Source organism: Cottoperca gobio, chromosome 9 (genome assembly GCF_900634415.1).
Source record: "Cottoperca gobio chromosome 9, fCotGob3.1, whole genome shotgun sequence".
Taxonomy (NCBI): domain Eukaryota; kingdom Metazoa; phylum Chordata; class Actinopteri; order Perciformes; family Bovichtidae; genus Cottoperca; species Cottoperca gobio.
In genome coordinates, this window is record NC_041363.1 from 10,075,269 (window position 1) to 10,098,445 (window position 23,177).

Genomic DNA, 23,177 nt, shown 5'->3' on the forward strand with positions numbered 1-23,177 from the left:
GTCTCTTTGTATCACTCACCTCAAGTTTCTGGGTAAGAGTGTCTTTCTGCTCCATCAGGTCATTCATGTTTTCTAATTCCTCTTTCAACCTTTCCATTTCCTGTAGGACATAAAAACAGATTAAAAGGCTGTGACTGTAGGGTGTTGTTGGACTAGCTGTCACATTTGAAGCGAGACACTTCCCCCAATTACATACAAATGCATACACACCTCTTCTTTATCCCTTAGCGTATTCTCCAGTTCCTCTATGGTTTGGTTGAGTTCAGTCTTCTGGGATTTGATCACTGGGGTTTGGATGCTCTGGCACTCGAGCTCTGTCACCTAAAAGGTCAAGATGGAGATCAAGCTTTAGATCAACGGAGAGAGATAGACACAGCAGAATCCTTTTTATTGCCAACAATCATCTCTTTTTCTCCCACGCTCTCATCTTGACTTCACACCATCCCTTCCGAATGGTCCCTCCTATTTGAGTTGAATGAATTAATCACACAATGAAAACAAGCAAGCATTACTATGCCCAATCCCTCACCCGTTTGTGTAATCTCTCGGCCTCCTCCTGGTAGGCAGCCAGTTGTTGTTTCCACTGTTTGACGTTGGCTGTGGACTCCAGGAGAGCTGACGTTAGCTTGGCATTGTTCCCCTTTAGTGCCTCCAGCTCAGCCTCCCAGTGTTTCGTCATGACAGGGCTGCAGAACACAGACGTTCATATTGTTTACCACAACAGCATCATAAGATGATAAGAGCTCACATTTTCATGCTATGGATGTAAGATGTGTTTATCTGAAAACTCATGATGTCTGATTAATCTGAAACATGTTGTGAATGTTTACTTTTATTCGCAACATATCAGAACATTTATTGTAAGATGCTATCCATCCATGCATAGGATCAAGACATCCACTCCAAAAGAGTCTCTTCCCTGTGTCTCTTTGTGGTCATTTGAGTCACTTTATGGTTGTGTCTCTTTGAGGTAATTTTGAGTTTCTTAGTGGTCTCTTTGTGGTTGTTTTAAGTCATTTTGTGTCTCTTTGATTGACATTTTGCAGTTGAAGCCCTACAATGAGGCCCCTGCTTGCATCCATCTATCCAATCATCTTTGCGCCAGCACTAAGAGCGGACAAAGGCTGCAGGGGGCACTTGAGTTGGAGGTTGGCACTTCCTGACATGTAGCTGTGAAACCAGCTGTCTGCTACATGAGTTGTAATCTGAGATTATATCCTCATACTGTTTGAAGCCTAATCTGGTCCAGCTACTCACAGACGAGAAAATGAGACGAGAGATAAGGGAGAAGTGATTGAATGTGATTGAATTGCATGAGAGATGTATGGTCCGGGTAGTTGTTAGTTCAGAGTTGAAGTGTAATATTAGATGTATGTAAAACTTTTTGGAGGGAAAATGCTTCCGCTATGCATCTCCCCTGTTAGGTATGAGCAATGCAGGGATTCATTTAAGCTTTACATAATGCCCACTCCATGTCTCTCACATAATGTCCGGCTTGTGCGGGAGAATGTATGAGAGACCTAAATGTTGTCAAGTACCGACATCGAGTCGAGTACCTTTGAAAAGGAGCTCCTACTCCCACATACTTCACTGTAATTCCTCCCAGCGGTGGAAACACATACACAGAAAAGCACAAAAGGAAGCTTTGCTCGCTCAAGGAGTGATGAGGTTCTGTGTATGACCCATAACAATGTTGTTTTCAGTTTTGTTCCGCCCCTTCACTGACACACACACACACACATATATATGGTCACACTGCAGCAGTACTCCACTATGCCATAACACCCACTCCGTAAAGTGTAAAAGAGAGAAAACCCACATCTACGCAGGACTCCCACGGCACCTTCAGTTCTTACACAACAGCCACCCCCTCTGTGAGTGCAAGTGTGTCTACTTGTGTGACGCATAGGAGGGAGACGACACTTCATCCTACACATGCACATATCAACTGACACACAACCACTCACACACACATGGAGAGATGCTGTCACCAAGGCACACAGCCCCGCCAATGTATAAACCCCACACAGCCGCTCGCAGAGCAGGAGAGCAGGAGAGCAGAGAGGAGAGACGTCAAGATGCGAAGATGGAGACAGACGGGAGAGAGCAAGGGAGAGCGATGCAGGGAGAAATAGAGGAGAGAAAAGAGTGCAAGATGTTTTGACATTGGTGTTCGTCTTCATTAAATGAGTCTGGCTGAAAGGTTTCAGGGGGAGCACAAACTGGCTGAGGACAACAGAGCAGAGCTGAAGATGTGTGAGACACATGGAGGGTAAGTTAGCGGCTACCGTGTCAACTGCTGATTGTAAAGATGATGTGATTATTTACACATTATGAATGCCTCATTGTGATGATTTTATTAGCTAATTATATTTTCTAGTTGCTTATCATTATGTAATTGAGTTGTAATTCCACTTTTAGTCATGCAGGAGACAAGTGTGATGTTAAACTGCAGAATGAATTATTTCCTGTTTGTATCAAGTTGTCAAATGTTGCACTGTTATTGAATACATTTCATAAGAAAATGAAATTAAAAAACACAGACTCTTCTGTATCTGGTAGAGAAAATTGCATCATTGTTTAATTTTCTGTTTTTTATCTGTTATCATGTGAACAATAGTCTGCAAACTAAGAATGTGTCACGACGACCGACAGCACAGAACCAGATTGTGTTTGGTGTCTGGCTACTTCTTTGTGCATTTAATTTCTTTTTTTAATGTTTAAAATAAATAAATATATAAATGTAATGTTTTTTTTGCTGTTTGAACATAACCTGTACACACTGCCAATACGCCAGAACTCCAATAAAACATCAGCACTCTGTGGTTTCCTCCTTCAATGATAAGTATAATTCTCCTCCCAGGCACAATAAAGCTACCAAGCACAAAACATAAACTTGAAGGTTTTCCTACAGCCCTCTCGTGTCTCTGCGGTGTCCTGACCGCTGTGCGTTCTCAGGTAGGTTCTTCCTCCTTACAGAGCACTTCAAGAAGCAGGGATCCAGAGCGGTTGCCATGGCAGCACTGGGGGAACGGAGGCGCTCGTGGCACCCTGACGTATGAAATCGGCTTCGTCTCCGTTCACGCAAGCCTACCAAAAGCCCACCGACAGACGCCTTCATCCTCCATCATGAGAAGACCATTCCCAAACAGCCAAGGCAGTCCCAACTAAAGATCTTCCAATATTCAGAACCCCATTCAAAACGACTCCACTGCAGTCCTGCCAAACATGCCTACATCCTGCGATATAAAAACTCCTCTCACAGCCCTGCGTACAGCTGAATCTCATCCTACTCTCTCTTCCTCTGTCCCGTGCACCCACAAGCCTGCCTACACAGCCTTGCTAAGCAGCAGCGGGGTGTATATGTTATGGAGATAAATCATCATCTATTTCCATTTCATAGAGTAGAGGCCTGGTGCACAAAGACGGCAAACACCTGTGTGTGCAGGTGTGTTTTCTATACGTGTGTCTGAACCCCCATGAAGTAATATACAAATAAAAACATTTCAAAGTAAACTACAAACATAAGTGTATACACCGTTACACAAATTAAAGGCTGATGGAGATACTGTAAACGGTGAGATGATGTTAAATTGAAGAAGTATGAATCATAGAGAGAACAGTACAAGAGAGGGTTATGTGTTTCAAATATTTGGACGGTCCTAGCATCAACCCTCTCTGCATATGCCTCTGAGAAAATGTTAGACAGAGGTTTGCTTGTTACGTTCATGCTTGCTATCGTGAATGCCGAGAATCGACCCGGTCTCCCACGCATGCAGCATTAATAGACACATCAGCAGCAAGGCTGCAGCAGGCAGTGGGTGTCCTCTCTACATTCTGCTCTCACTGCACTCGCATCTGTGAAGCCTTACAGAGTTCATAATGAAGCTGGGGGATTTCTAAGCATTTGCACTTGAGCTTGTCACAGCTTTACAGACTTAAATATTCTAATAAAAATACCTATGTCTCTTAAGATCCCTACAAGGATATTTAAATAATAAAATCTGTGTTAAGCCTCCTCTCAGACACCCATAGTTAAACAAAAAAGAATGATAATACATTAAGCGATTGATTGATATCTTTAATTAATAAGAATCGCAGCCAGAGAAATAATGAAACGAGTGGCACAGGATTACAGAGATTTTACAAATGAAAGACTCATGTGTACAGTCGACTACAGTAGATAATAGGGACATTTTCTCTCCTGAGAAAAATACACTTCACTCACTCAAATGATTCAAACTCGTTGTCCATGCCCTCCTGTTCACTTTATTGAGTGTGCAGTTGGTGGATGCTTTAGGTATCAGTGAGTCATGCACAGACTTTATACAATGCTCGCTCTCTCTTTCCAGCTTCTGACACACACACACACACACACACACACACACACACACACACACACACACACACACACACACACACACACACACACACACACACACACACACACATACACTCACACACACACACACACACTCTCTCTCTCTCTCTCTCTCTCTCTCTCTCTCTCTCTCTGTGTCTGTCTGTCTTGCTCTTTCTCTGCTTCCCACTACCCACAGTATGTTATATAAGTCTTACATAAACGCTTCATCAAAAACCTTTTTGGTAAACCTCACAGCCACACCTCTTCAGAAAGCCATTATACAAATCAGAAATATTTACATGGAACTTTGACCTCTGTAACTTACATAGTCTATTGTATATGAACCAGTATTGACAATCACAATGAATAGGAATTATCCATTTCAATATTCAGTCTGCTAACAGGACACAAAAACAGCAGGAATGTATACAGTGTAACAGTAGTGCTGCATGCATAGAAGTGACAGCGTCACATAGTCCGTAATGCACCAAACAACATAAAGTCAAAAGATTTTCATTCAAAAAGATATTATTGCATTGCAGTAGGCAAACATATAACTATAAATATATGTGAGTTTCTTTACCAAGCATGCTCAGATTGGACAAAATAATAACTTGAATATTTCCTCAATCCTGAGAAACACTTAAAGCAACATATTTTGCTGGTCCATGTGAAGTGACTCGTGTGAGTAAGAATGTCACTGATATAATTAATTGCACCGATATTCCTCCTGTCTGGAGTGATGGCGTGCTGTTTTACCTTATTTGTTAGCAGTTAGTAAACAAGCAGAGCACCAGGTTTTGTAAGGAAGACCCTCCCTGTTGCTGACCTGCATCAGGCTCTTACTTTTGGGGAAAGTTTGTGCCTGAATATTTTTTGCTTTGTGTAGTTATGATGTCGCAGTAGTCAGGACTTGTAATGTCATCCCTATCAGAAAGAGCAGACCCGACAAGTCTTATACTGTTCCCTAGAGAGGAAAAACACGAGAGAGCAGCAGTGAATAGAGGGAGTTCACTACCAATGCTGACATGCAACACATATAGGTGCACGCAGACGAAAAGTAAGACATAGAAGAGGAGAGGTGTATACTTCTGTGTCTCAGACAAACAGAAAAACACAGAAAGAAAATCATAATAATTCATCTATTTTAGAATTGTTTGAGTGCAATCTATGTGAAATATGAACGTATGGTCAGACTGTTACATCTGTACTGTAGTGAACATGACAACACGGGACAGTGAACACATCGCGATGTGGGATGTACCTGTGTGCGAAGGCCAGTGCATTCTGAGATGGCTCTGGACGGGCGTCTGAGTTGGGAGTCGTGTCACAGATGTCATCTGTGCCGTTGATGTTTTCCATGGGCGGAGTCACCGGGGTCAAAGGTGACGAGAGCTCGCCTCCTGGAGACTCCTACATGTGAAACAAAGTTGTTCAGATGTTAATGCTAGTTAGACATCAAATACTCAATCAAACACTATTGAGATATTTTAATAATTGCATTGTACTCTTTAAATAAGGCAGGAAACAAAATCCCTTTAAAAGCTCAGACAGTTGGACATTTGTAACATTGCACTATAAATAAATATCTTTAAGATGTTTTCTAATGTCAATAGTTTAAAATAATAATGATTAAAGCTACTGTGAGGTCACAAAAGTGTCTACATTTGCTATATCTTTAGTTCTTAATGGTGTCTGGTTGCTTTTTCCAGAGACACAGCCTGAAGCGTACAGGAAATGGTGCGTTTAACATTACCGAAAACAGAAACAGTGATTTGTTTTGATTAAATTGAGAAGAACTGGGTAGTAGTTAGCATGAGCAAAGATAGACAACCATTTTAAGGCGGCAACTAACAGCTATTTTCATTATTTATTATTGTCAATTACTCTTTACGATAAACTAATACCCTTTAAAATTTCCAATGTCCCGTCTTCAAATGTCTTCTTTTGTCAGAGCAAAATCAAAAAGTAATTAATTTGCATTGATTTAAAAAAGAACAAAGCAGGAAATCCTCTTTGAAAAGCAGGTAAATGATGATAAATGACTTAAACATTTAGTAAAATTGTGCTCAGTTATTTCCTGCAATTATTTATGTCGTACAACACTTACACAAATTGACTTATAATTAATAACTACATTATAATTAATTCACATGTCATAATATAAAACGTATAATAATTGACTTAAGTGATCTTAACAACCTCTTATTACCAGAGATGGCAGCAAGATAAAAATCTCATGCATTAATTTCAATCATCCGTCCCCTATAAGGAGCTGAAATGAGAAATGATAGAGGTGTGTTTTTAAGGGGGGTGGAGGTGCTGCCTCTCACACGTTTAAAACCTTTGCTGTGGTGCTAAAAATGTGCGTGTCTTAGTGAACAGTCCCACATCCCCATAGGCCATTAAATAGCTTACTATAGCACAGGGAAATGGCAGAATTACAGATTAATGTTTATCTTTATATCCCATACAACCACAGAATTATACGAGACAAATCATTTAGCTGCTGCTCGTATATAAAACAAAGCTATTAAGTCTCAGGGTTTGGGCACAATACAGTAGCACAATGACACTGCCTGTATGTCTCTAATGGACAAGAAGGAAATGCGAGATAAGAGGAAGATTATGGCTAGCGTTACATTTTGCGCTCCACATTCATTAGTATACCATTTAATATCTGTTCATAATGCACGTCCACTGGGGTCTGGCCTATTGGGACCAGCATATAGCCTTTAGCTCTGTGTTTTCTCATCTTGTTTTAGCGGAATAATTCCTCTCTCATGTTTTCTCGTTTATTTAGAGGAGAAAAAAGAGAGATCTGGAGGTTAGAAAGAAAGCCAGCGGGCATGTGTGTGAAACAGTGATTTTCAGTAGTGAAACAGAGCAGACAGCTTGAGTAGAGGCAGCACTGCAGGCTGCAGGAACAGCAATCTCTCCAGTTTGACTACTATAGTGTGGTGGTGGCCGGCGCACATGCAGCCTTCAACCCCTGATGAGAGTGAAGCTGTTCACTTGGCTTCATTAAAAAACATCCTCCCATGGGAAGCACAAGGTGCTGTAACATTTCAGCCCACGTGGGTCGCAGCATTAATAGTACAAGTAATAGACCGCAGTACAGCGGGGGGCTGCTCCCCTAGTCTCCATAATGAAGAGACAAGGACATGAAGCCTGTTAACAGCCTTTATATTCAAGAACAGATTTCTCTGGGGATGCTCCCCTGAAACAAGCTAATTTTCTCTAAGATGCAGTCACATATGCCCTTAAAGACTCTATTTTTAGATATCGCAAACAACAAATACCTAACATACAGGCTAATTATGCTCTTCAATTTATGTTGAGATCACAGACAACTTTGTCTTTTTCTTTTAATGTATAAGGTGGATACATAGAGCAAAAATACCATACTAGTGTATATCATATTAGGACTGTTATTCTTATTGTGAACGGACCTGCAAGGGGTTCATAAAGCAGTGGAGGGGAACTTTGTACATTTACTTTCGTACATAATTAATGTTTGTTGTTTGGCTTAAGAGTTTATATATATATATATATATATATATATGTATGAAACATATGGTTAACTTTATGGCTTGTTTAACCATGCAAAAAAGCAATGTGTGGTTGGTTTTGACGTATCAGGAACCATTTTTGCTGCAGACCCAGTACTTTAAGTACATTATATTGATAATACTTTACTTTTACTTAAGTATGATTTTGAATATAGGACTTGTATTTGCGATGGAGTATTATTACATTAGTGTATTGGTTACTTAAGGATCTAAATACTTTTACACCATTAGCGTCAACATTTCAAATGAATTCTAGGTAAACATATTTTTGCATCTATTTTCTATGAAATTATTTCTTATTTTCTGTATTTGCGTCTATAACCTCCACTGATAATTAATTCAACTAAATAACCCCCAAGGGAAAAATCATTCTTCGGTTGACCTGTTCACCAGTTGTTCATTATACACAACATGCCCGTGACAGGAGGTCATGAGTACGCTGGAAAGAAAGTTAAGAATTGTGGGGGTTGTGATGGTGTGTACTGAACGTACCTGAGAAGGAGACGTGGCCATCTCCATCTTCTCTTGACTCTTCTCTTTAGCGAGCCGCGCTGCTTCTTTATACTCCCCAAACTTCTCTGCAAACTGGACACAGAAGACAGACATCAGTATGGACTGTAATTATACAAAACTGTGGTTTAATCTCTTCAGTAAAGCCATATGTTAACACAAACACACACACACACATACACACACGCACACACGCACGCACACACACACACACACACACACACACACACACACACACACACGCACGCGCACGCACACACTCACACACACACACACACACACACACACACACACACACACACACACGCACGCGCACGCGCACGCACACACTCACACACACACACACACACACACACACACACACACACACACAGTAACAGATCAGTGTGTAATAGGTCAGCCGTGAAGCCAGGGGAGGGATAGGCTGAAGCGTTGCCAATAACGACCCACAGTTGAACTTAGAAAAGAAGGCCCTTACCCATAATGCCTCAGCTGAAACATGAGCTAACTAGGTCACTGTTAGTAAACTCTCTATGTAGACCTATACGTACGAGCGTACACACACACACACACACACACACACACACACAGAACAGAGTAGACTGTGCCATTGTGTTTTCCTCGTTGAGTTTATGTCTTTAATCAGAAGTTGTCGGTGGCTGAAGTTGATCTCCGGGGTTATTTTAGTTGAGAGCAAAGATACAGCCAGCGAGCTCGAAGCAGTAAGGTGAGCTCAGCTGAGGGGCTCTGAACAAATATAAACACCCTGGCACATACACACATGCACATATCCCCAATGTCCCTTTAGGGTGTGGTTCATCACCGACACTGCTCCCACAGTGTTACCGAGTAATTTTGTATATACAGTGCTGCAGAGGGCTGAGTGGCGAGGAAATCAAATTGACAACGCCGCTCGAGCCGGTCTTGTGTCTGCCATTAGTGGAGTTGCAATAAGTAACTCAATATCATTTCACTTCAGTGCAATATAATAGTTCTGGTACAGCAATCTAAATGCAGTTTTCAGTTCAGTATAAGTGCTTCGGGAGTGTTGGCACTGCAGTTATCTGAGAGGTGAATCTGATTATTTCAACTTTAGAGCACAGAAAGTACTTCTAATTGGCTGGTAGGTGTCTGTTAAAACTGCATATTGATATCTCAGACACAGTTCCTGTTCACAGTGTAATTACAACGGTGAATCTGCAACACTGAGCTCTGACTTTTCCAAGAAGTTGGGAAAATTGGAAGACATTCTTTTAAATTGATCATTTGTTTTGGTTATCTATTGGTTATTTGTGGCAATGATGTAAGCTTTATATACAGTTTAACTTGATATGTTACTAAGCACTAGGCAATCGTCGCAATGATAGAATAGGTAAATAACTGACTTGGTAGATATAAAGAGTCCATTACTATGCATTGTTGGTTACTTTTTCTTTTGTGCTGTGTATGGCATCTTTACTTCTTGCAGGGGTAATTAATCTATTTAGTGTTTTCTTTTCATAAGGTTTGGGGCCTTGTGAGAAACAGATTTACCATGACTTTTTGTCCCCAAAAACCTAACTTAGACGACCCTGGTGACATCATCAGGGTTATTTTCTCACACTTTAGATGGCTCCTTCAAGGACCATAAAAGACATTATACAACCGTTTTTTACAGGTCATATAGTACTTTCATGACAAATAAAATACACTAAACCGATGTAAAACATTATGAAAATGTTGGACTGGGATGGGGGAGTATAAACAATAGTTGTTGAGGGAGGAGAGCAACTGGCCTAAAAACCACATGTTATTAATGTCCAGTATATGATATGAAACAGTACATTTCAGGACATCAGAGGACATGTTTATACTGCTAAATTTAGTCTTAATGTGTGTGTGTGTGTGTGTGTGTGTGTGTGTGTGTGTGTGTGCGTGCCTGCGTGCGTGCGTGTGTGTGTGTGTGTGTATGTGTGTGTGTGTGTTTGTGTGTGTGTGTGTGTGTGTGTGCAGAGCGGCAAGGATTAATTGATTAGTTGTCAACTATTAAATGTATTATTTATTATTTTGATAATCAATTAATAGGTTTGAAAAAATGTTAAAGAAAGAAAAGTCTAAATTCTCTGATTCCAGCTTCTTAAATGTCATCTTTACTCCTTTATGACAGTAAACTGAATATCTTTGAGTTGTGGACAAAACAAGAAATTTGAGGACGTCATCTTATAGACCAAACAACTAACTGATTATTTGATCAAATATTTTACAGTTTAAACGACAATGAAAATAACCGTGAGTTGCAGCCTTATGTGTGTGTGTTGTTCTGACAGTGGGGATGCTGTGAACCACCCCGGCTCACGACAGAGTTTAATCATACTGCTGCAGAGGAGAGAAACCACCACCCACTCTCACACACACATGACTACACACACACTCACACACACACACACACACACACACACACACACACACACACACACACACACACACACACACACACACACACACTCACACACACATGACTACACACACACTCACACACACACACACACACACACACACACACACACACACACACACACACACACACATACATAACTTTCATAATCACGCACAGAAAAATAAAGCCTCATTAGGGCTAACTGCCAAGCAGATTCTACACTTTGAAAGAAGCAAGTAAAAAAAAAGTACAAATACCGTCCACTCTGGGGGAGTGGGGGAGAAGAAGAAAAAAGAAGCCACGCTGAGTGTGTGTGTGTGTGTGTGTGTGTGTGTGTGTGTGTGTGTGTGGGGGTGTGTGTGTGTGTGTGGGTGTGTGTGTGTGTGTGTGTGTGTGTGTGTGTGTGTGTGGGTGTGTGTGTGTGTGTGTGGGTGTGTGTGTGTGTGTGTATGTGTGTGTGTGTGTGTGTGTGTGTGTGTGTGTGGGAGGGTGAATGGGGGTGATACCTTGGCTAGATGATGCTCAGTGGAGAATCCCAGGCCGTAGACAGTGTTGGCTCGACTGTCCGCCCACTGGCCAAACTTCTGCGAGGTCTTTGTGAACGTCATGTTGGGACTGATGGTGCTGTTGATTATTGCCTGCAGGACAGAAGCAATCCACTTAATACATATTAAATTAACTTTATTATGTGTGTGTATAAAAGAGAGATCATCAGATTAAGAGACAAAGAGAATTAAAACCCAAGTATGTGCTCTATGAACGTCTGAATGAAGATTATTCAACCCAAAAATCAGAACTACGGATGAAAATAGCAATGAAACATTGTGTTGTTGGAAAACACAATTTTCAAATGAAAAGCTTGGCTGCATCTCCACTTTTTATCTTTCTGTAACAGTTGGTATTAGTGCCTCGATCGTGGGCCTCTTAGACGTGCCAAACAGTATTGTACTGGCGCCAAAACAATTAGCCAATTAATCCATCAGTGCATTGATAGAAAATGTATCGCCAACAATTTGGGTAATCGAGTTATCATTTCAGATATTTATCAGGCAACATTGAAACAATCTCTGTTTTATGTAATTGTAAACTGAGCATCTTTGGATGAACGATGTCTTTTAATGCATCCCCGGGGCTTCTGGGTAATTCTGGGTATTTTCTTCGACACATTTCTGACACTTTATAGATCAAATAACTTATCAATTAATAAATAAATAAGTAATTGATCATAGTTGCATTTGAAGACATATTACTGTCTGCGTTTGTGAGAGACAGGGGGAAGCCTGAGAGAACAGCATATAGCTTCCTCTTTGAAAGCTAACAGAGCGCTGCTGAGTTTGACTTTGAAAGCCTTCAGCCACGGATTTAGTGGTCCGCCATTAGTAAGGCTCATACACAAAACCATCAGTGTAATGATCCCACTAACAAGTATTGTCTGTGTATCCTGTGCGATAGACCAGTATTGTTGTCCCAAAACATTTAATAACACATAAATGTGCCTCACTGTTGGTCTGGCTGACCCATTGCTTCAAAAAGATCAACTTGTGGTGCAGGAGTTAATTGTAATGCCCAAATTACGCAATGTAGATTCAAATCAAATCAAATCAAATCAAATGTATTTATATAGCCCAATATCACAAATTATACATTTGTCTCAGTGTGCTTTACAGACTGTACAGGTTACGACACCCTCTGTCCTTAGACCCTCGCATCGCACAAGGAAACACTTCCTAAAAGAAACCCCATAATTAAAGGGGGAAAAATGGAAGAAACCTCAGGGAGAGCAACTGAGGAGGGATCCCTCTCCCAGGACGGACAGACGTGCAATAGATGTCGTGTGTACAGGATAAACAACATAGTACAAATACAACATCTGACAGAAATTATGTTGTGTTGAAAAAGAGAAAGTATGGATGAATCCAGAAAAATGTCAATAAGGCTTCCAGGTGTCCAGCAGGACCAGGGCAGCAGGCGCAGCCACGATTCCTGATCCAGACGTAAACTTTATCAGTGGCAACCTGCCACATGAGAGACACAGAAACTCCGGGGATGATGCCACGGATGCTGTGTTAGTAGTAGATACATAAATGCATACAGATAGAGAGGGAGAAGAAGAGAGGGAGGAGAGGAGAGAGGAAGAGAAGGAAGAGAGCAGGGAGGTGTCCCCCGGCAGTCTAAGCCTATAGCAGCATAACTAGGGGCTGATCCAAGGCAAACCTGAGCCAGCCCTAACTATAAGCTTTATCAAAAAGGAAAGTCTTTAGTCCTACTCTTAAATGTGGAGAGTGTGTCTGCCTCCCGAACACAAACTGGAAGTTGGTTCCACTGGAGAGGAGCTTGATAGCTGAAGGCTCTGGCTCCCATTGTACTCTTAGAGACTCTAGGAACTACAAGTAACCCTGCAGTCTGGGAGCGTAATGCTCTAGTTGGTTTATAAGGTACTATGAGATCTTTAAGATATGCTGGAGCCTGACCATTAATTGCTTTGTAAGTCAGGAGAAGGATTTTGAATTCTATTCTGTATTTTACCGGGAGCCAGTGCAGAGCAGCTAATACAGGAGTAATATGATCCCGTTTCCTAGTTCTTGTCAAAACACGTGCCGCTGCATTTTGGATCAACTGAAGAGTCTTAAGCAACTTTTTGGGACAACCTGATAACAATGAGTTGCAGTAATCCAGCCTTGAAGTAACAAATGCATGGACTAGTTTTTCTGCATCATTTTGAGACAGGATGTGTCTTATTTTTGCAATGTTACGTAGCTGAAAGAAGGCAGTCCTTGAGATTTGTTTTATGTGGGAGTTAAAAGACAGATCCTGATCAAAGATGATGCCAAGATTCCTTACAGTGGTGCTGGAGGCCAAATTAATGCCACCCAGAGCTTCTATGTCATTAGAAAATGTGTTTCGGAGGCGTTTAGGGCCAAGTATAATAACTTCAGTTTTGTCTGTGTTTAACATCAAAAAGTTGCTAGACATCCAAGTTTTTATGTCCTTAAGGCATGCTTGAAGTTTAGCCAATTGATTGGTTTCATCTGGTTTAATTGATAGATATAATTGGGTATCATCCGCATAACAATGAAAGTTTATAGAGTGGTTCCTTATAATATGGCTCAAAGGAAGCATATATAAGGTGAATAGAATCGGTCCAAGTACAGAACCCTGCGGAACTCCAAGACTGACTTTGGCTGTCATGGAGGATTTATCGTTAACAAGTACAAACTGAGATCGCTCAGATAAATAGGACTTGAACCAGCTTAGTGCGGTTCCTTTTATGCCAACACAATGTTCCAGTCTCTGTAGTAGAATGTCATGATCAACAGTGTCGAAAGCAGCACTGAGGTCTAACAAGACAAGAACAGAGACGAGTCCTTTGTCTGATGCCAATAGAAGGTCATTGGTAACTTTCACCAGTGCCGTCTCTGTGCTATGATGAACTCATAATCCAGATTGAAAAACCTCAAATAAACTATTATTATGTAAAAAGTCACACAACTGTTTTGCGACTGCTTTCTCAAGGATCTTAGCGAGAAAGGGAAGATTAGATATCGGCCTATAGTTGGCTAAAACCTCTGGATCAAGACTAGGCTTTTTAAGAAGTGGTTTTATTACAGCTACTTTAAACGATTGTGGTACGTAGCCAGATAATAGAAACAGGTTGATCATATTTAATAACGAGGTGTTAATTAAGGGTAAAACTTCTTTAAACAGTTTAGTTGGAATCGGGTCTAAAAGACAGGTTGATGCTTAGACGATGAGATTGTTGAAGTTAGTTGGTTAAGGTTGATTGGAGTAAAACAGATATATTTCAGGAGTTACAGATGTTTTTAAAGTAGAGGTTGAAGTTAAGTCATTACCAATTGAGGGCAGGAGGAGATTAATTGTGTCTCTAATAATTATAATTTTATGGTTAAAGAAGCTCATGAAGTCGGTCACTACTGAGAGATATAGGAATAGAAGGCTCTGTAGAGCTGTGGCTCTCTGTCAGCCTGGCTACAGTGCTGAAAAGAAACCTGGGGTTGTTCTTATTTTCTTCTATTAAGGAAGAGTAATAAGCTGCTCTGGCATTACGGAGAGCCTTCTTATACGTTTTAAGATGATCTAACCAGACTAAACGAGATTCTTCCAATTTAGTGGAACGTCATTTACTTTCAAGATTTCTCGACTTTTGTTTTAGTTTGTTGTTTTGTAAATTAAGCCATGGAGCTTTCTTTTTCTGTTTTATGATCTTCTTCTTTAGAGGAGCGACAGAGTCGAGTGTTATTCGCAGATGAGGCTGCAGCACTATCAACAAGATGATTAATTTGGGAGGGACTAAAGTTAGCATTGGAGTTCTCCGTTATATTGATATTGAGTCCTGGTATTGAATTAAGTGCTGATGGAATCACTTCCTTAAATTTAGTCACAGCACTCTAGACATCGAGCGTAGGATATTTTGCCTACTGGCTTGTAGTTCAGTAACAGGACTTCACAAGTTATTAAAAATTGGTCTGATAAAAGAGGATTATCAAGAATATAACAACATTATTAAGTCAAGCTGGAGCTGCCGTAGTATGCTACCAGCAACACAGAAACATTAATAACCGGAAATGACGCGCTTACCGTAAAACACCAAATATTATTTTGAGTCAATACATACACCGTCCTGCTGCCGTAAATACTTACTTATTGCACCAAATCCGCTGCTGAAAATAGTTCCCAACAAATGCACCATTTACTACTGTTTGAGTAACGTTTGCCTAAAACTACGTTGCCCAGCTGTTTCATAAAATCAATGATAATAAAACAAAATAAAAGAAGTTTCTAAAGATTTACATCTTCAGTAAGAACCTCTATTTTATACTGTATATGTGTTTGTTTTAATGGGGTTTTGTGTTATGTGTATTGTATGTACACCTTATACATTTGCTGTACTAGGAGAAGCCAAAGACAAATTTCCACTGATATGGACAATAAAGTTTATCTGTCTGTCTGTCTGTCTGTCTGTCTGTCTGTCTGTCTGTCTGTCTGTCGAGTGCTACATGTTATATAATTTATACTCCCTTGTTAAATAACACTAATGGAGAACAAATTAATAGATGATCAATTAGCAGTGTTGTTTAATGATTGGCATCAATACATAATGATGAGTTGGGCGGGCTAGCAGTCAGTGAGTGTGTGAGTGTGTGTGTGTGTGTGTGTGTGTGTGTGTGTGTGTGTGTGTGTGTGTGTGTTACACAATAGTGGAATTTAGTGATCAGCTTTCTATCGAGTGCTGTGATATGAGGTTTTTGCTCACTTGACAATCAGAAAGGGTTCACACACAGTTTGTGATCACTGCAATGCAAACTCTGAGACCTTGCTTTGCTCCCATCGGTCGGTGGCTTCACACTTTTTTGTCTTTGCCGCTCTAGTTATTTCTTCTACCTCCCATTCTTCTCACTCTGTCATCTGTTTCTCTCATCTAACTTCACCCCTCCTCTCTCCATAACTGCCGGGGTGTGTGCATGTTTGTGACTGGTCCGTCCCTATAAATCACACCATGCCCAGCAGAAATATCCCTCCTGGATCTCTAACAAGACTATCCTGAGACATAAAGTGTACACTCTGTGGTGCAGACAGAGAAGACAGACAGACAGACAGACAGACAGACAGACAGACAGACAGACAGACATACACGTACACACACACATGGACACACTAATACAGTAGTTGCATGCATACACTCGATGAAACATGAGCTGTCAGTCTTGGGACGAGCTGCAACTCTGAGCTCTTTTAGGATGTGTTTGAACATTAGATTCCAGTGCAGAGCTTATTAACATCATCAACACTCAGTAGATCACAGTGGCACTAAAATTGCCTGGAAGGCTATTTGACATCTCAATAAAACCATGTCGGTTGGCAGAAATTAAATATAACAATGGATGCAGTCGGGGAGGTATAATGAAATCTTCTTTTTGTGTGCGACCAAGTGTGTAAGGTGTACAGTAAGAATCACAATAAACTGCTCACCTTGGTGCCATCCAGACTGATGATGCGGTAGACATTGCGCGTACTGTCGTAGAAGTAGGAGACAGTGACGGCATGCTTGCTGGTGGGCAGCCAGTTCTTCTTGGTGTTGGGGTCGATCTGGAAGACGTGGGCCCTCGTGCTGTAGATGGGCTGCTCCCTGAAGGGGACGAAGAAGAAGTGGTGAACCTCTTTGTGCCGCAACACCAACGTCTCACCAAACCCACCGCCAGCACTGCAACTCCTATCGCCCACGGGGGAGTCAGATCTCCCTGGCAACTGAATTACCAACTCGCCATCCTCCATAGTTACTCCACAGAAAGAGAGGCTGTCAAAGGACTACTACATATACTCATTGTCTTGTATACATGGATTCCAAGCTAACTGAGCAAACTACAGCAGAGTTCCCACATACACCTTAAGTCTACTCTTCCGCTCATACATTATCGCTCTACTTGTAAACCAATACACTAAATGCAGCTGTTCAACAGAAACTTTTTCTCTGTCTTTCAATCCGTGTAAGCCAGCGCTGTCTCTCCCTGCTCTGATATGGAAATGCCTGCAGCACTGAGCGTGGGTCACACAGGGGAGCACAGAAGGGGAAAGGAGAGGGTTTAAGGCTAAATATAGACAGTAGGCCACGGTTAACTACTAAAGACACACCATACTGAAGTGCAGTTTCCACACAGACACACATAATGCATGTGCATATATAAACATGAGCACACTATGACACAGAAGTGATGGAATCAGAAATCTCTATTTATGTCTGTGAAGTTGTGCCTCAGATCAGTAGATGATCAAAACTCCACGATGGGCTCAGTTTAAGATGAGTTAATTCCTTATTGACCCCTGTATGACACTCATACCAGAGTTAAGATTCACCCCTATTAATATCGAGGATTATATAAAATACTTTGTTTTTTGACCATTCATTCATCTGTCATTAATGTGCCACCTTTATCCATTTATCCCTCACTCCTCGGTTTGCTCGTACCATGCCCTCATATATTCCGGCATTGTTGGGGCTTCGCGGGTAATATCTACAGTCAGTACACACACACACACACACACACACACTCAAAGCGCAGGGTGCAGAGGGAGATATTCTGGGCTGGCAGTGCTGGCAGAGCAGGAGATAGAGAAGTGCTTACACTGCACTGAGGGGGTGATGGGGGACATCAAAGACTTGCTGTATAAATGAATATTAAAATTCAGCAGCAGCACCCCTCCTGTGTGTGATTAGCCAAGACTGGGAAAGAAAGAAAAACATGGAGACAGGGAAGTTAGACAGAAAGAGAAAGAGAATGATGGGGAATGTGGAGAGTATAGGAAGTCAGAGAGTGAATCTGGGATGATTAATGTCGCTTCACAAAGCTGCTTGTGGAGTGCTGTGCTCGAATTATCATAATCATCGACAGCAGTGTAAGTGGCGGAACTGTGAGTCATTTCAACTCTCTCCCATCACACATCACACAACCACGGCGTGTCCGTATGATCCATGCAATAGCCGCTTGCCGACTGGCATCATTTTTCATTGCATAATTTGATGGAGCTGTGGCAAATTGTGTGATTCTTGTTGCTTGATTGTAACACAGCTACATACTTGTGCTTTGATGAACGCCTGTGCCAAAGACTTTCGGTGGAAAACGACACCCACCAGTTGTAAAAAAAGAAAATGCAAAAGGCCTACTTACTCCTACAACCACACTATTAAAAGAGAGCACAATAAATGATGGATTCAAGTTAAATGCAGCTTTCCAACAATTATTTCTATATACATTTTGCCTCCTCTAAAGCAGGCATATCCATAACAAAAAAAGCATCGGGCACATCATACACACTCCTACTATAATCTACAGGGATTCTGGTCTGAGCCAATAGCCTGTCAGAGTTACTGGTTGTGGGATTACATAGAGGTCAATTCAGAACTTGTAGATCCTCTTTCACTCTATAGCGATGAACTCCGGCAGTAGCATGTAGGCTGCATGGCAGCTACACAGATCGGTAAAGGAGAAAGTGTGGAGAAGGGAAGAAAAACACAGAGGAGGAAGAGGAAGAGGTGTTTAGTATGCAGAATGTAGGCTACCGCATGACACAAGGGCAGGTGATGGAACGTGAATGTTAAAACAGAGAAAAGGCAGGCAGGACGAGAGAGGGAGGGAGAGTAATGAAGTGAGAGAAGAAGGCAGGGATGGGGAGAATGTGGAGGAGGTGATGAATGTAGGAGAGGATGAGAAGAAGATGAAGGAAGTGGGATGCTCTAAAGTGCAGCTACACTGTGTGGTATGAACAATTATGTGGACTGCTCAATTTTGAACTTCCAGGAACCCAATGCAAGTTTTTTATGGTAAAAGCATGGTAAAGTGTCAAATGGCTACATGAGTAGGTTGTGTGCGTGAAACACTTTTGCTTGGGAGGATGATGATGATGATAAGGATGGATATTAGATGGATGGTGTAAGAGTAATTTCAAGAAAAGCAATATGCAGATATACAGTATGTTCTGTTACTAGTATAATATGATATATAATATATATTTTTTCTCTTATGTGAAATGATGTGGTCTAGGAAACGGATTATTGAAACGTACATTTTTCCATAGTAAACCCAGTAAAGATTTATTTTGCGTCAAATTACAGTAATTGCTTTAGCACAGTCTTTAACTCAGCATAGCTAGATTTAGTGCCACTACAGGTGGACTGATATAGAGACAGAACTGAAAAAACTCAACAGTTACATCAATGTCTCTGTTAGTCTTGATAATCCAAATGTGAATAGTTTTCATTTGAAAAATGTTCTACCAAAGAAATAGACCCCATGAAAACTGTTTACAGTTGAGGTATATGGATTTTGCCGACCACGGTTTAAAATAAAAAATATATATAAAAGATGTAAACTATATTTATATATGAAACAAAACCGTCCTCAATGGCTAGATACTACTGTTATTTGTTTTTTTGCAATCAGGGTGAACCGACCCTTTAAATTATGCTGAACTATGGCACACACCTCAACCCTACACATGTTGACATTGGTATTGATCAGTAAACAACACTGTACCAATGCCTACAGGGCATTGGGCATTTCACACGAGCACACACAGGCATTTCACACGAGCACACACACACACACACACACACACACACACACACACACACACACACACACACACACACACACACACACACACACACAAACTGCAGTTCCAGGACAGGCAAAAATGTGTTGCTTATAGTGCCTCTTGAGCTTCAGGGGGTTGAAGCACAGATGTGATCACTCAGTCTTCAAGTAACTGTGTAACCAAACAGCTTACACACACACACACACACACACACACACACACACACACACACACACACACACACACACACATAATTGTATACAACAACAGACAGCATATCATTTTTTACTTCAGTGTTTCCACTTTACCTATACAGCTGCCCCTCTTTCTGCAGATACTGACAGTAAGCTTAATGAAACGGCACATCTCAGGAGATCTCATTTTCCCTTGCCACCTCCACCTCCACCCCGCCTCTCTCCAGAAGTTGTCCTTATTTCCAGAGTTCTTCATTAATTCAACAGAGTACCGCTTGAAGGCAGGTAGATCTTATTTAAGGTAGAGAGAGATCATTAATGAGAGAGCTCCCTGTTGCTCTATCTACTGGGAGCGGCTTCGATGACCTGAGATGTGCCTGTGAACACACACTCTCTCTCTCACACACACAAACAGGGAGAGAAACTGAGTCCGTATGTGCATTAATTGTATTTGCCCAAGGAAGTGAGAGCGCATCAGAGAGAGTTGATAAGCATCTCCAGTTCGTCGTCCAACACTAATGTTCTCCTATGTGCCATTATCATTTGACCTGTAAGTGGCCGGAAGTGAAATATGACTTAATCTGTCTGTGCCAATACTGCATATTATCATTACTGCAGCCGGACAACATATCTGCACCTATGTACGATTTCATCTTATCCGCACATGCCCATATTTAGACTTTAATACACACTATGTATGCAGTATAGTGCTTTGAATCACCGTTTGCAATTTATTCCACTGTGGATCAATTGAGTCATTGAGTCAGTTGCATAACAGTAACTTAGTCACCAGTATGGCAGAGCCCAGTGAGAGCTGAGGCTGAGTGGGAGACTGCTGAATGATGTGCTGCCCACACTGTAGGAGGGCAGAGTGGGAGCCTGGGAAGCCTCCAGTGCATTGTAAATAGTTAATGCAGGAGTTTTGGCTGATGCCTTGAAATCGCACCATGCCTGTGCCATATTGTTAACCTCCTGCCGTGCAATTAATAACAATGAACTGCAGGAGACATCTGTTAATGAACGACAGGCTTGGTGTGGGGAAATGAACCACTGAGCTCAGGGTTAAGGGACATGCAAATGAGCAGTGCTGCGCACTAGGCAGATATTTCACTGATGAGTGCCTGTTGTTGAGGATGTGTAAGATAGCCGTCACTGTGCTGCCATAGAGACAGGAAGACACTTTCTGTCACTGGAGCTTTTTGGAGCATTGTAGCTACTGACATTCCCCTGCTTCTAATATTATACGTTCCCAAACCTTTTTAAGTAGGATGTACACCAGACCACACACCTCTGAGAATATTTGAGAAGAAATGCTGTTGTTACACATGCCTTCTTTCAGAATTACATAACTGTCTGTAATGTAGGTGGGGAGAACACAGCGGAATAGAGACCTAGAAAAAACAGCATCTTTATTCACTCTCTCAGTGTTCTAGTGCAATGATTGTGAATTTAAGCATTGCTTCATGTTGGTGAGAACACCTAAAAAACCCAATTACTCCAACTTTGGGAATAATTGCAGAGTAACTCACTATTTTGATCCTAAAAAGTTGATGATGGAGCCACTTTTGCACCAGCATTATGTGCCAGCATGTTGGGCCTAAGGCGTATTTCTATTTGATCAAACAGAGCATATTCAAATGAGAAAGAAGAATAAGTTTCTTCATTACACGTCTCAAAATATGTTGTTTTAGTGTTAGGCACATCAAGGACATAAGAAAATCCCCACTCAACCACACATGTAAGACAGCCTACCTGAGCTATCCACCATCGAGTTCAGGCTATTGGGCATTATCATGTAAGACAGAGACTTACATTTGTTACGCATACAACCCGGTCATTATTGTGTTATGCATGGTGTGGTTTCCAAATAAGGGAAGTTCATACCCAGTGAAGCAGCCGCAGCTGATATGAATACAGATAGGGGTGAAAGAGGACTCAGTCACCCCGCGGGATAATAATCACGCTTACCCCATTGTTATGGTAGACATGGAAGCGATCACTGTATCTTTTCAATGCCAATAAAAACGTATATCTCGGATTGGCTGCTGCGTATGAAGGTCTTCTCTCTACACGACAGCCTTCAATGTATCACCGTCGGTGCGTCTGCAGGAATTTGATGACAACTGGTCCATTCCCCTCCGCTGTCACCGCATGAAATCACATAGACATGTCGATCTGCACATGGCACGGAAATCAGACCTTCTACTCCTCCTTTGGCGTTGAAGCTTTGGTGATGGAGCAGCAGCGGTGCTATGGGAGATCCAGCGCAGAGTCCTGTGGAGATCCGACAGGCGCCCTGCTGTTGTCGTGTAAATTACAGATCCTCGCTGGAAGGATTGAGAAGCCCTGCTGCCTGAACTGCGAAAGACAACCCTCATTTAGCCACTAGATAACGCACAGCATCCCACTGTCCACCCGCGTATCTCTCTCTCTCTCTCTCTCTCTCTCTCTCTCTCTCTCTCACTCTCACTCTCACTCTCTCTCTCTCTCTCTCTCTCTCTCTCTCTCTCTCTCTCTCTCTCTCTCTCTCTCTCTCTCTCTCTCTCTCTCTCATTACCATAGGCTCACAGGCTACACCCCCACTCTCACGACCAGACTAGAGCTATTTCACAGCTATTCCACACACAGTATTTCCAATGCATTTCTATAATAAAGCCGGTTTCTGATGTGACTCTAGGACTAAACCTATATGTCGTGCTTATGCAACACCGATTTATGGCCCTTTTTTTTGTTTTACTGATTCACGTGCCAAATGCCTGTTCCCCTGATCAATACTGGTATGTCGAGTCGTTTGCATAGATTAAAAATATCCTGCCGTTTCTACGCTGAAGCTGCATGTGTGCATTATTGAGCTCAGCCTATCCACAGACCCCGATGTGTACCCCGCCCCCCCAAAACCGCTTCACATCTGGTTGATGCATCCCCGCTTCCCACCCACTCAGATCACTGTCAGTATTGAATCTCCTACGTCACGACACCGTCCTCCGCAGTGACGTCACTCAGTCCTCTAAGGA

At 41.6% G+C, this 23,177-nt stretch overlaps 1 protein-coding gene across 4 annotated transcripts in view; it reads right to left on the bottom strand.

The window, feature by feature from the left end:
• homer1b (homer scaffold protein 1b) overlaps positions 1 to 23,177 on the bottom strand; it is a 28,624-nt gene that overhangs the window by 2,539 nt on the left and 2,908 nt on the right. The window contains exons 1-9 of one of the 4 annotated variants that reach the window (XM_029439724.1): positions 22,721 to 22,740; positions 22,132 to 22,521; positions 16,850 to 17,006; positions 11,368 to 11,499; positions 8,428 to 8,520; positions 5,628 to 5,776; positions 530 to 686; positions 211 to 321; positions 20 to 100 (exon numbers count right to left, since the gene is read on the bottom strand). In XM_029439724.1, coding sequence (XP_029295584.1) covers positions 20 to 100; positions 211 to 321; positions 530 to 686; positions 5,628 to 5,776; positions 8,428 to 8,520; positions 11,368 to 11,499; positions 16,850 to 17,006; positions 22,132 to 22,151 — 900 coding nt within the window. In that variant the 5' untranslated portion in view covers positions 22,152 to 22,521; positions 22,721 to 22,740. Of the gene's footprint in view, positions 1 to 19; positions 101 to 210; positions 322 to 529; positions 687 to 4,444; positions 5,331 to 5,627; positions 5,777 to 8,427; positions 8,521 to 11,367; positions 11,500 to 16,849; positions 17,383 to 22,131; positions 22,612 to 22,720; positions 22,741 to 23,177 lie in introns of those variants that run through there. The other 3 variants (XM_029439725.1, XM_029439723.1, XM_029439726.1) reach the window with 3 other exon arrangements.